This window comes from Neophocaena asiaeorientalis, unplaced genomic scaffold, assembly GCF_003031525.2.
Source record: "Neophocaena asiaeorientalis asiaeorientalis breed wild unplaced genomic scaffold, Neophocaena_asiaeorientalis_V1.1 scaffold356, whole genome shotgun sequence".
NCBI classification, from domain to species: Eukaryota; Metazoa; Chordata; class Mammalia; order Artiodactyla; family Phocoenidae; genus Neophocaena; species Neophocaena asiaeorientalis.
This window is the reverse complement of record NW_020172269.1, coordinates 179,490-193,615: the sequence shown is the minus strand read 5'-3', so window position 1 is coordinate 193,615 and position 14,126 is coordinate 179,490. Positions and strand designations below refer to the sequence as shown.

At 57.3% G+C, this 14,126-nt stretch overlaps 1 protein-coding gene across 1 annotated transcript in view; it reads right to left on the bottom strand.

Annotated features, from left to right (window-relative positions):
* The window catches only part of CALY (calcyon neuron specific vesicular protein), a 3,679-nt gene extending 242 nt beyond the window's left edge, over positions 1-3,437 (bottom strand). The window contains exons 1-4 of the mRNA XM_024761921.1: positions 3,300-3,437; positions 2,254-2,370; positions 1,505-1,618; positions 214-597 (exon numbers count right to left, since the gene is read on the bottom strand). Of these exons, the coding sequence (XP_024617689.1) occupies positions 247-597; positions 1,505-1,618; positions 2,254-2,370; positions 3,300-3,422 (705 nt within the window). The 5' untranslated portion in view covers positions 3,423-3,437 and the 3' untranslated portion in view covers positions 214-246. The remainder of the gene's footprint in view (positions 1-213; positions 598-1,504; positions 1,619-2,253; positions 2,371-3,299) is intronic.
* Between the last annotated feature and the right edge of the window lie 10,689 nt (positions 3,438-14,126).

The following is a 14,126-nucleotide window of genomic DNA, read 5'->3' as shown; positions in this document are numbered from 1 at the left end:
ACTCCGGTCCCCGACCCCCGCGCCTTGCCCACGCCCCCCATCCCCCATCCTGCCCTGACCACGCCCTCGTGCCTGCTCCCTGCCCGAGACCCTCACGCGGTCACAGGGGTCGCCAGGGCGGACAGCACCCCTGAGTGAGCCTCCGGCCGACCGGGCCGGCGCCCTGCCCCTCCCAGGGGTGGTGGGGCGGATAGGGAGGAGGGTCCCACCTACCCAGACGGGCTGCGACCCGGAGGCCAGAGGCCATCACTGGGGGGCTGGGGGCGGCGCGCTCCCCTCCTCCTTCTGCCCCGCCTCCTTCTCTCCTGGCGCCGAGGCCTCCCCGGAGGGCTTCCCCGAGGGCTTCCCCGAGGGTTTCCTCGAGGGCTCGGTGACCGCCGCCATGGCCGCGCGGGCGGGCGCCTTGTGTGCCTTGGGCGCCTCCTTGAAGGCGTGGTAGCTCGCGGACAACCACGGGGTCTCCGTGCCGTGCTTGCGGCCCACTGGGTAGGCCCCGATGGCCGCCAGCAGGCTGCGGTGGTGCTCAGGGTCCAGCTCGGTGTAGTACATCTCCAGGTTGCCCCTGGGCTCGGGTGTGCAAAACGGGGTGCATTTTTTCTCAGTGGCATCAGCCGCGATGCGGGAGCCGCGTCCGTGGGCCACCCGCGGGCGGGCGGTCACCTCTGCTTTTGAGCAGTTCGGTCATACTGTAGACAGTGCCCCTAAATACACTGATTTCTGCCGTAATTTCAAGCCATCAGGGGTAGGCCTCCAATTCAGACCTGGAGGCTCCGCAGAGAGCCAGCCCTTCTCCGAACGCACCGGTGGCCGGTGGCCATGGCCTCCTCCTGAGTGAAGGGTAGGGGGCTCGGCGAGTGCCCCGCGGCCCGCCCCCACCCCGCGGGCCCCCGAGGGAATCCCAGTGAGTGAGGGCCGTTAGCAGCCCGGTGCACCCCTGGAAGTACAGTGAGGGCTCGTGGCCTCTGTGGGGGGAGCGCTCCCCTCTCGGAAATCACGGGGAAAGGGGGACGATTTATCTACTGAAAACTTAGAGTCTTGAAAAAATACACTGAAAATGGTAAAAGTCACCATAAGCAAAGCTGAGAGAAAAGAAACAAGGATGGGGGAACACTTTCCAAGCATGAAGAAAACGTCAACACCCTGTGACATAGAAACACACCGCATACAAGTGAGGGAGGCTTCCCTCCACCTGGACCTCCTTCCTTATGCTTTACTTTTTAAATTACAGGAAGAGAAAACCTCTCGCTAAAACACCTTTTCTTTTAATTTTTCTAAAGATAGGACTTGAATATACCTGGAAGGTGACAGGGCTTGAGGGCCTGTGCAGGTCACGTTCCCATAGAGCTGGGAACACCCCAGACCAACCCTCCTGGTGGTAGCTTGGGGGAGAGGAGGGGAGGCACCCCGTCCTTCCACAGGACACCCCCCTGGGACCCTCCCTGGCACTCTGCCTGCAGGGCGCGACTGCCCTTCCCAGCCCCGGTGCCCAGTCCACCGGCCTTACCCGAAGCAGGAAGCCGTCGGGGCAGCTGAACTGGTCATACCAGATGGCCTTATACATGATCAGCAGGCAGCCCATGAGCGCCATGGTGAAGGCGATCATCCGCCCTGTGGGCATCTGGGGGGTGGGCAGGTGCGGAGAGGAGAGGTGGGGTGGTGAGGCTGTGCAGGGCCCGGGCCGCGAACCTCAGGGCCGGCGCCCATCGCGCACACAGCCCAGGGCTCACCGGCCTCTCAGAAAGGATGGGGAAAGGGGAAACGGGCAGAGTTACTACTGAGAAATGAAAGGCTTTAGAAATGGTACCCTAAAAGTTATAAAAAAGCCACCATTAGTAAGCTGAAGAGCTAGAAAAGGAAGGGAAAACACATTTGCCAGAGACACAGCAGGAAAAGTGAGTCTCCATCGTATACGGGAAATCCGCGAGTCACCGAGGCAGAGACAAACGACCCACGTGGGAAAGGGTGCAGGGCGCAAGCAGGCACTGCGTCTCCTGCCAGGGGCTCCTCTGAGGGCGGCGGCTGCCCGCACCCCACGTTACAGCAGCAGCGGGGAGGCTGGCAGAGCCTGCTGCTGCCCAGGCCCGACCCATACCTCTGATGGGGTGATTCCCTGTCCAGCTCTACTGAGAGCAGGGCCCTGACCAAGGGCCCCCAGCCCACCCAGCCCAGAGCCTGGGTTCCCACAGCTTGCAGCTGCCTCTCCACCTCCCCTGCCCTGACACCCCATGGAATTGGCGGGGAGGGTTGGGTTACCCTGCCACGTGCATCCTCTGGGTGGCCGCCGCCCAGCTTCTGGGCCTCCAGGTCGGAGAACTTTGTCGGCTGGTCCCCGGAGGACAGCTGGTATTCCGTCTGTGTCTTAATGACAACCTGTGGGAAGAAATGATGCAGGAGGACCCTGAACTAGGGGGGCTGGGAGGGAAAGGGGGCAGGGGGCAGCTGCCCGCAGTGGTGTGGGTGCTAGTGGCAGGGCTCTAGTGGCTACAAGCTGACACCAAGGGAAGGGGACACTGGAAGTCGGCCAGGGCCGCGGCAGCCCAGGGCCTGGCCAGATGATGGAAAGAGCCCCTATGTCTGCTGGCTGCCTTCGGCTCTGAGGACGCTAGCTGTACCTGCCAGAAGCTTCCTCTTCGATGGCACCACAGCTTGGTCCCCTCCTCCAGGAAGCCCACCACTGAGCCTTCCCTTTGGGAACCAGGTCCAGAACGGTAGCAGGCATGGTCGAAGCCCACACAGATCGCTGGAGAACTGCCCTCGACTCATGGGAGCAATGCTGGGAAGTGCCCCCTGCCCTCGTCAATGGCTGGCTGACAGGGGCCTCAGGCTGGGACAACTCTGCGTGCCACTCACTCTCCAGAGCTCCGGTGGGGTCAGGCAGGGCTGTGCCTGAGCTGAACCCTGCTTCTTACAGGTTCCTTCTGAGAGCTCCCCCTCCACCCACCCCTTGCCCAAGGACCTCATCTCGGGCCGCAATCCAAGAAAGAGCACGCCCAGCAGAGGAAGGGGGTAGTTTTTGCTGCTGAGCCCCTGCTGGACCGCAGGCAAGCTGGGCACTGTCTGTGAGAGCATGTGAATCCTCACCACCACCCGTGGCCAGTTTACCCTGGTTTGCAGATGAGGAAAGGGCAGTTCTGGGTGGCGGGGGGAGCCGATCAGGGCACACAGCAGGCTCAGCCTGGCCCTTCCTCCACTTGCTCAGCTGCCCCTTAGAGGAGGCCACACCTAAAGCCACCTTGCTAACGCCCGTGTGTTTCCAGGGCAGGATGACACAGGCCTCCACGCTGGCCCAGGCCCCTCACCTGGTCGGACAACGCAGGCTGTAGCTGGCTGACATCCAGGGGACTGATCAGAGGGATGCTGTCCATGGTAGCCCCGTCCCCGGAGCCTGTCTTCCCCGAGAAGCTGCAGTTCAGCTTCACCATGGTGGATGGCAGTCCTCGTCCTGTCCAGAGGCAGACACAGGGTCACTGGCCACATAACAGATGCCCACACCAGCTGGGTCTGGAGTGAGAGGGCCCCAGGCTGGCCTTTATGCTCCTCACGCCAGAGGTGGGTTGGGCCGCGGGTGGCCAGGCCAACCTCCCAGGACAACCCGGGTGAGTCCAGCCGCAGGATTCTAGTCCCTTCCTGCCCCCTGGACTCCCTTTGGCCCCCACAGCCGTGCAGGCGAGAGTGCCTCTGACTGGTGACTGCCTGGCGGAGTCTTCCACTGGCCCACCTGCTCCAGGAGATATTCCAAGGGCAGCAACCAACAGAAAACAATCCCAGATAGAAGCCTGGAGAGTAGGGTGGCCAGACTTAGCAAATAAAAGTACGGTACGCCAGGTTAATCTGAATTTCAGGTAAGCAACGGGTGCTTTTGCTCTTTATGATGTATCCATGTAATGTGCAGTACAGGGGCATATTTATACTAAAAAGTGTTAAAAGTGTTAAAAGTGTTAAAGTCTATCTGAAATTCAAATTTAACTGGGTGTCCTATGTTTTATCTGCAACCCTACTGGAGATGCAGGAAGTAACAAAGAGCTACAGAAAGAGGATGCTGGTGACTGAATCCAAGAGCTAACTGCACAGAGCGTGGCAGTAATGGTGTACGTGGACTGGACCATCTGGGGAGCCGGAACGCCCTGACAAGAACAGGAGTGGGGGGCAGGCAAGAGGTGGGAGGGACCTGCATGGCTTGGAGGAGCACAAAGCTTCCTGGGGGAGGTCAAGATGGTTTCACTTCTAGGCTGACTGATAAGAGAAAAGGAACACAGCAAATGACTTGAAACTGAAAAAACAGAAACACAAAATATACTCAGTCAGTCAAAAGGAGAAAGAAATGGTCCCACGTCCACTAAGAAATTAAATCTGTTGTTAAAATCTTCCAACAAAGAACTCCAGGCCCAGGCAGCATCACCCCTGGATTCTACCGATCATTTAAGGAGGAAATCATGCAAATTTCATACAAAACTCATCCAGAGGAAAGAACACGGGAGCACACCCCAGCTTGTGAAGCCAGCACGACCTCTATCTCAGAACTCGGCAAGGACAACGAGACAGAAGACCTCGCAGGCCATGCTACCCACCAACACCAGTGCCAAGGCCCCAGATAAAATGCAAGCATGTGGAATCCAGCAAGATATTAAAAGGCTGGGTGTATTCTGGAAATTTCACATCTGAAAGCAATCATTATTTTCACCATATGAACAGAATAAAGAAGAAAAATGATCTGATCAATTTCAATAGTAGCTGAAAAAGTATCTGGTAAGGTTCAACATTTGTTTACTATTTTAAAAAATCTATTGGAATTCCCTGGTGGTCCAGTGGTTAGGACTTCATGCTTTCACTGTGGAGGGCCCAGTTCAGTCCCTGGTCTGGGAACTAAGATCCCACAAGCTGCGCGGCACAGCCAAAAAAAAGAAAAAAATTGAGAGGGAGATGCAAGGCCCTTTATTATCAGTTCTATAAATGATGGTGATTTATAGAGGTCCTAGCCAAGCCATATGGCAGGAAAAAGAAATAAGAGGTACAAAGCCTGGATGAGATTAGGTAAGACTCTCATTATTCACAGAGAAAGCATCTTTTGTGTGTAGAAAATCCAAAGGAATCTGCATATAAATTATACGGATTGGAAAGTGAGTTCAGCAGAGTTGATGGGTTTAAGGTATTCAGAAATCAGTTCTGTTTCTATGTATCAGTGACAAAAAATTAAAACATAATTTGTTGAAAGATTCCACTTAAACAGTATCAGAGATATCGAATGCTCAGGAGCAGGTCTAACAAGAGATTAGAAGGACCTCCCTGTGGAAAACCAGAAGAAACCCCTGTCAAGACACTATTGACTGGGACTTCCCAGGTGGCCCCGTGGGTAAGACTCCACGCTCCCCATGCAGGGGGCCCCGGTTCAATCCCTGGTTAGGGAACTAGATCCTGCATGCCTGCCACAACTAAGAAGCCTGCATGCCACAACTAAGAAGCCTGCCTGCCACAACTAAGAAGCCTGCCTGCCACAACTAAGAAGCCTGCCTGCCACAACTAAGAAGCCTGCCTGCCACAACTAAGAAGCCTGCCTGCCACAACTAAGAAGCCTGCCTGCCACAACTAAGAAGCCTGCCTGCCACAACTAAGAAGCCTGCCTGCCACAACTAAGAAGCCTGCCTGCCACAACTAAGAAGCCTGCCTGCCACAACTAAGAAGCCTGCCTGCCACAACTAAGAAGCCTGCCTGCCACAACTAAGAAGCCTGCCTGCCACAACTAAGAAGCCTGCCTGCCACAACTAAGAAGCCTGCCTGCCACAACTAAGAAGCCTGCCTGCCACAACTAAGAAGCCTGCCTGCCACAACTAAGAAGCCTGCCTGCCACAACTAAGAAGCCTGCCTGCCACAACTAAGAAGCCTGCCTGCCACAACTAAGACCCTGTGCAGCCTAAATAAATTTTTTTTAAAAAGACATTATTATTATTAATTTATTTTCTGCGTTACACGGGCCTCTCACTGCTGTGGCCTCTCCCGTTGCCGAGCACAGGCTCCGGACGCGCAGGCTCAGCGGCCATGGCTCACGGGCCCAGCCGCTCCGCGGCATGTGGGATCTTCCCGGACCGGGGCACGAACCCGCGTCCCCCGCATCGGCAGGCGGACTCTCCACCACGGCGCCACCAGGGAAGCCCCTAAAAAAGACATTATTGACTGAGACCAAATAACTCCTAAATTCCTTAAATAAATGGGGAAATATATGGTCATGGATTTTGGAAGTTTACATGTTTAAAAACATCATTTCCCCTCAAAGTGTAGCTATAGAATCAATAAATCCCAATCAAAATTCCAAGGTGAAATTTTTGTGTGAATTTTTAAAAAATATATTATCGGCAGGCGGACTCTCAACCACTGCACCACCAGGGAAGCCCAATAATTATGTATTTTTAAAATAAACTTATTTAATTTATTTTTGGCTGTGTTGGGTCTTCGTTGCTGCGTGCGGGCTTTCTCTAGTTGCAGCGAGTGGAGGCTACTCTCATTGCAGTGCATGGGCTTCCCGTTGCGGTGGCTTCTCTTGTTGTGGAGTACAGGCTCTAGGCACGCGGGCTTCAGTAGTTGTGGCACATGGGCTCAGTAGTTGTGGCACATGGGCTTAGTTGCTCCGTGGCATGTGTGATCTTCCCGGACCAGGGCTCGAACCCGTGTCCCCTGAATTGGCAGGTGGATTCCCAACCACTGCGCTACCAGGGAAGTCCTTTTTGTTTGAATTTGATAAGCTTTGTAATTTTATATGGAAGGCAGAGGGACAAGGATACTCATAACATCTTGGAAAAGACCGAGGGGGGCACTTGTCTGCCAGGCGTCTAGCTTGTCACATAGCCGTGTGGTATCACTGCGTGGTGTACAAAGACCCATGTGACACACCCTATACACACGGACCACGGAGATGTCACTGCAAAGCTTGGGGATGGCCACCCAACGTCCACATGGCAAACAGTGGACCCAATCCCCACCTCACACCCCACACAAAAATCTACTCCCGGTGGATAAGGCAAGATGGAAAAGCGTCGTGGAGATAATACAGGAGAATATTTTCCTGGTCTCAGGGAGGGAAAGAGTTTTTCAGTATCACAAATAAGCGCTAACCACAAAAGAAAATATTGATAAAAGAACTACATTAAAATTAACAGCTTCTTATAACAAACGTATGGTTACCAAAGGGGATAGCAGGGGTAGGGGGAGATAAATTAGGAGTTTGGGATTAACATATACACACTAGTATATATAAAATAGGTAAACAACAAGAACCTACTGTATACCACAGGGAACTATAATCAATATCTTGTAATAACCTATAATGGAAAAGAATCCAAAAAGGAATAGCTATATATGTATAACTGAATCACTTTGCTGTACACCTGAAACTAACACGACACTGTAAATTAACTACAGTTCAATTTAAAAAATTAAGAGCTTCTGCCCATCAAAACATAGCCTTCAAAGAATGGAAACAGAAACCAAGACTGGGAGAAAATATTTGCAACCTGCAAATGAGAAAGGATTTGTTGTGGGTTCAACAACAAGACGAGCCCAAGCCCTAACCTGGGCACCTGTGAACGGGATCTTATTTGGAAATAGGGTCTCTGCAGATCTAATCAAGTTAAGATGAGCTCATACTGGATTAGGGTGGACCCTGATCCAATGACTGGTGTCCTTATAAGAAGGGAGAAGTTTGGACACAGACACACACAGGAAGGAAGCCATGTTGAAGATGGAGGTGGATACTAGAGGGAGGTGGCCACAAGCCAAGGGACTCCTGGGGCCACCGAAGCTGGAAGAGGAAGGAAGGAGCCTCCCCTGGAGCCTCAGAGGGAGCTCGGCCCTTGCAACATCTTGATGTCCCACTTCTTGCCTCCAGAGCTGTGAAAGAATGAACGTCTGTTGTTTGGAGCCACCCAGTTATGGTGGAAGCCAATATGGGTCAGGCATCTACCATATAAACAGAGCGTCTCAAGTTGGTCAAGAAAGACAGACAGATCACCCAAGAGAAAAATGGACAGAAGAGGATTTCAAATAGCCATGAATACTGAAATGGTGCTCACTCCATTATCCTTGAAGAGACAAATTGCAGGGGTAGTGGTGGGGGAGTGGGGCGGGGGGAAGCCGAACACCGGGACAGGGAGAGCAGGAACAGAGGCCACCACAGGGTGGGGTGGGGCCGCTTTATCTAGGGTGTTGAACCTGTGCCGGCCTCACTCACTCCTGGGCAGACACCCCGCAGGAAGGCAGGTGCGCACCCACGTGCACAGCAGCACTGCCCACAGACGCACGCACCACGGGGCATCTCCTCAGTGGAACAAGCACACGAATAGAGGCGCTTCTGCGAGGTCGCCAGAGCAGGGGAGGGAAGCGACCACGCTACTGCAAGAACAGCCCTCAATCAGCGAGGTCGCCAGAGCAGGGGAGGGAAGGGACCACGCTACCTGCAAGAACAGCCCTCAATCAGCGAGGTCGCCAGAGCAGGGGAGGGAAGGGACCACGCTACCTGCAAGAACAGCCCTCAATCAACGAGGTCGCCAGAGCAGGGGAGGGAAGGGACCAAGCTACCTGCAAGAACAGCCCTCAATCTGCGAGGTCGCCAGAGCAGGGGAGGGAAGGGACCAAGCTACCTGCAAGAACAGCCCTCAATCTGCGAGGTCGCCAGAGCAGGGGAGGGAAGGGACCACGCTACCTGCAAGAACAGCCCTCAATCTGCGAGGTCGCCAGAGCAGGGGAGGGAAGGGACCACGCTACCTGCAAGAACAGCCCTCAATCTGCGAGGTCGCCAGAGCAGGGGAGGGAAGGGACCACGCTACCTGCAAGAACAGCCCTCAATCTGCGAGGTCGCCAGAGCAGGGGAGGGAAGGGACCACGCTACCTGCAAGAACAGCCCTCAATCTGCGAGGTCGCCAGAGCAGGGGAGGGAAGGGACCACGCTACCTGCAAGAACAGCCCTCAATCACAAAACCAGCGTCGGCCAGAAGAAGCCAGGCACACACGAAGGGTCGAGAATAGAGAAACACAACAGCCTCGTTTAGGACCCCATCCCGCGCTCAGGAGCTCGGAGGTGCGGCCAATGCTCCTGCGTCTGCAGAGTCCCGCGTGGTGCCCTTGGGGGAGGGGAGCGGCTTCGGGGCGGGGCGGGCGTTTCCGGTCTTCACTTGGATGCTGGACGCCTGGGCTTCGCTTATGACGAATCACTAGGCTGCACATTTGCTTCGTGTCCTCTTCTGAGTTCGTTATATTTCACAACAAAAAAGGTTAAAAACAAACAAAACCAAACGACAGCGGGCAGGTAGCAGAGGCACAGCCAGGCCACGCCCTCTCCCAGGACTGAACAGCCTTTTGACAACTGTGCCCTGGCTGTCCCCTTCCTAATGAGGACCTCGGGCTGAGCTTTCCGCCCTGGCCTCCGAATGTGGCCCCTCCCTCGCCACTGCCTGCACCCACCCTGCAACCCCCAAACTTCTGTCCTGAGCGACCCGTCTGGGCATCAGCTCCACCACCGCAAGTGCCTGCCAGGCCCTCACTCAAACCCCGGCAGCCAGGCCCTGCTGTGGGTGCCGGTGCGGGCAGGCCAGGTGGGAACGCAGAGGGGGAGCCCCTGCCAGCGGCAGAGTCAGACAGACCTGCAGGACGTGTGGGAGGCGCTGGCAGGGAGGCTCGGGGCGGCCACTGTGGGGAGGGCAGGAAGCCCCCGGCCCAGGCTGGGAGAGGGGCCGCCCCCTCGTGGACTCACTCCCCAGGCGCCCGCGGAGGAGGCTTCTCTTAGGGTCTTGAGCCGGCGCCCTTCCCCGGATGCGCGCGCCTTGCCCGGGTCGTACAGACCGGCAAAGTGTCCCCACTCTCCACCCACCCCAGGCTGGGGCGGTGTGCTCTTCCTCAGGTGGGTCGAGGCCTGGCCGGGCCTCGGCCTGTGGATGACGTCCGGGCACCTGGGCACCTGCCCCAGGCGGGCGGGACATCTGTCCTTCTTCGCTCGTACCGCGCTTATATGACGTCCACGCTCCACGAGGCTGAGACGGACAACATATAAATAAAAGAAGGTCGGGCGATCCGTGCGAAGAAGGAAATAGAGATGAAAACCGCCGAAAGGGGGCCGCGGAGGAGGGCGGGGGGAACGACCGGGCACTGCAGGGGAGGGCTGTGCGAGGTGGGGACAGCAAGCGCCCCGGCCTTTAGGGGAGCTTGGCGAGGGGCTGGGGAGGGTGCCCTCCAGGGGGAGGGGGCTGGGGGCCTTCACGCAGCAGACGCCCCGCGACTCTCAAACCCAACCTGCGGTTTACAGACAGGAGCCGGGAGAGGCAGAGGGGGCACAGCCCCCACCCCCGCAAACCTCTCAATCTCAGCTTGGTGGCCACGCCCCCTGGAAGGCGGAAGGCCGAGGTCTCCCCCTCCTCTCCCGCAGGAGGCCCCTATCCATACGAGCTCCGCCTCTGGGTTCCCTTTAAGCCAAACGTAAGCTCCAACTCCTCTGCCTCTGCATGACGTCCACATTACATCATCTTGGGTTTCCATGGCAACAGAGACAGGCAGGCAATGACACGTCTTCTTGAAGAAAAGAAGACTTGGGGGCCCAACTGACCCTCTCCGTCTGGCTCTAGGCGCCTTGTTCCAGGCAGAATGCTGGGGTAGGGGCTGGGCTGCATCTGGGAAGCCCCCCCCCCCCAGCAAAATTCCTTTCCCTGCCCGAGTCATGCAGACCCTCTGGGCAGGCTGGCTGGGCTCATTCACACGACAGACACTTAGCTCCGTGGAATGGGAGGGGTCTTCCCTACTCCTCCCACCGGCCCCCTCCCTCCACGCTGCGCTGTGATTGTGCCTTCGACAGCGGATCAGCTGCTCCCCGCTCGCCGTAGGCTGCTGGGCTGGGATGTGGGGCGATGTACGTCTCCTCTACGAGGCTTGGGGAGGGGGCACAGGTTGAGCAGTGAGGTTGTGCTGAGGCTGCGATGGGTGGCTGGACGGGAGGGCACGGACCCTCAGCAAGCTTGGCTGCAGGCCACGTCACAGACTCGCTTTCACACATACGCCACCCTGGGATGCTGCGTCACTCGGAGGTATGCACCGGCGCCTGCATGTGCGGGCGGGCACGAGCGTCCTGTGTGCATTGGGCGTGCGTGTGACAACGGAGCGCGGGGGGCCTGCGCGCTTTGCAGAACCCCGCAAGGCCCCCGCCCCCGCGCCGCCCCTTCCAGGCCCAGCCGCAACGCCCACCCAGGTGCGCTCCCACCCGTTGTCCTGCAGGCCGATGGTGGGTTTGACTTCCAGTTCAAGGGCAGGTGGACTGCAGGCGCCAGCCCAGCCCTGAGAGGCCCAGGCGAGCGGGGCAGGTGGGGGGAGGTGCAGGTCTGCCCCCGGCTTCAGCGTCCCAAGTACCAGCCACCTGTGGCTCCGCACCGAGAGCCCGCGGCAGGCGGTTCTGGACAAATGCCCTCTCTCCGCTTCTTGGCCACGTCCCGCCTGCCACGCAGCCTCCCTCACCTCCGCCACCACCGTGCCGTTGCCGGCAGCGCTTCGTGATCTGGTCCGTCGGAAGCCCCTTCTGCCTCCCCCACCCCCTCAGGTAGAGCTGAACCAGTCCTGGAACTGGCATCCCTTCTCCACCTCGGGACGCCCATCTCCCACTGGCTCTCTCAGACCTGCAGAGGTGGAGCTGGCTCGCGGGGAGGGGGCTGCAGTCTCCATGGGACGGGGGGAGCTGATATCCAGCAGTCCTACCCCCACCCGAGCTGCCCTGCTCTACCGCGGACGGGAATCTGGGCGGCACGTCGGGTCTGTGCAAGGCTGGACACCCACGGCCCTTCTGGAACATCCAGGCAGGGACTCTTCCCGCGGAGGCCCCGGATCCTCGGGGGGGCCTGAGGACAACCTCCTGCGCTCGGGCCGACCCCTGCCCGGCCGGCTGCCAACGGGTCAGCCGCAGTTCCGCCCCCCCGCCACTCTCTCACCCCTGCACACGCCCCTCGCACATCCGTGCACACACACCAGTATACCTGCGACCCCCGCACACCCACCATGCACATCCGCGCAACGCACGCGCACACTCGTGCGCACACTCGGCCCCCCACCCGCCCCGCAGCTCCGCTCCACAAGGACAAATGTGCAAATGGCTCACAGGCGGCTCCAACGGGCAGCTGCAGCAGGACGCGGCCGCAGGACAAGGATGCGGAGGAAGGATGCGGTTCCAGACGCTTCTCAGCTGGGGCGCGGCGGGGGGAGGGGCCGAGCCCCAGACCGAGGCTGCCGTTGTTGCCAGGGAGATGCAGGCTGGAGGAGGCGAGCACTGCGTCTGCCGCCGCCGCCCCGCCTCCCACGCGTGCCCGTAGGAGCTGCGCCGCCCCCCCAACCTGTCACTGGCTTAGACACGCACACCGCATCCACCCACAGCACACGTCTCACACACACACCATTCACACGCTGCACACACATATACATACACCTCACACACTCACACCACCGCTCTGCAGGCGGGGCGGGGAGGGACAGACACCCTGGCCAGCATCCTCCCCTGGGGATGTCCAGGCTCCCAGGCACCACCTTGTCGGGCGCGCAGTCTTGCCCCCTTTGGTCCGCTTGGTTCAGGCACAGCTGGGTTGGGCCCCCACCCGCCCAGAGGGCTTCCTCCTCACGGCTCGGCGTCCAAAGCCCCGACTGTCCGCTTTCGGAGGGCAAGCCTGTGGCTCCTGGGAGACGCTGTGGCCCAGAGCCTGCACAGCGCCAGGCATAGAGCAGCCGACGCGCAGGCGCGTTGTCCGAGTGAGCAGGTGAGCGGGGGCTGTGGTCTCAGGACCCCGGGGCTCAGCCCAGCAGGGTCGGGGCTCCACACCTGGGCTCACAGCTGGCCGAGGAGCGATGGCGCGGCTGTGTCAGGCCTTTTTGCTGTTGACTAGTGCCCCATGTTGCGGATGTGTCCCGTCTTATCTATTCATTCGCCAAGCTCTGGACTGTTCGTGCCGGGTGTGTCTACTGTTGACAGCGTTGCCGCCAGCGTTCTTGGACTAGTGTTTGTGTGGACACAGGGCTTTCATTTCTCTTGGGCAGGTACTTAGGAGTGGAATTGCTGGGTCGTATGGTAGTTTACATGTAGTTTTTAAAGAAAATGTTTTAACTTTTTTCCAAAGTGGCTGCAGCATTTCATATTCCCATCAGCGGTGCAGAGGGGCTTGGCTTCACCCCCGCCCTGGACACGTGTTACCATCTCTCCTTTTTGCTGCAGCCGTCTGTATTCGCTCGCGAGGGCTGCCATAACTAAGTACCACAGACCGGGTGGCTTAAACAACGGGAATTATTTCCTTATGATTCTGGAGGTTGGAAGTCAGACATCAAGGTGTCGGCAGGGTTGGTTTCCTCTGGGCCTCTCTCCTTGCCTTATAGAGGCCCGCTTCTCCATGTGTCTTCAGATGGCCTTTCCTCTGCGTGTATCGGTGTCCTAATCTCCTTTTCCTTTTTTTTTAAGCCTTTAAAAAATAAATAAATAATTAATTATTGGCTGCATTGTGTCTTTGTTGCTGCGTGCGGGCTTTCTCTAGTTGCAGAGAGCGGGGGCTACTCTTCGCTGCGGAGCATGGGCTCTAGGCACGTGGGCTTCAGTAGTTGTGGCTCGCCGGCTCTAGAGTGCAGGCTCAGTAGTTGTGGAGCACAGGGTTAGCTGCTCCGTGGCATGTGGGATCTTCCCGGACCAGGGCTCAAACCCAGTCCCCTGCATTGGCAGGCGGATTCTTAACCACTGCGCCACCAGGGAAGTCCCTAACCTCCTTTTCTTATAAGGACACTAGTCAGAATGGATTAAGGCCACCCATATGACTTCATTTTAACTTAATTATCTCTTTAAAGACCATATTTCCACATACTCTCACATGCTGGGGTCCTGAGGGTTAGGGCTTCTACGTATGAATTTTGGGAGGAAACAATTCTGCTCATAACGCTGACCTCAGACCCACTAGTAGGATGAGTGCTATCTCAGTGTGGTTTGAATCTGCATCCCCATAACTAATGATGCTAACGTCAACAAAAATTACTCAGTAGTCCATCCAGAGAAGAAACAGAGAATTTTATTCAAGGCAACCTGAGGATTATGACTCAGAAAACTCTGAGGACTGTTCAGCTTGCTAGAAGTTGAAGGCACA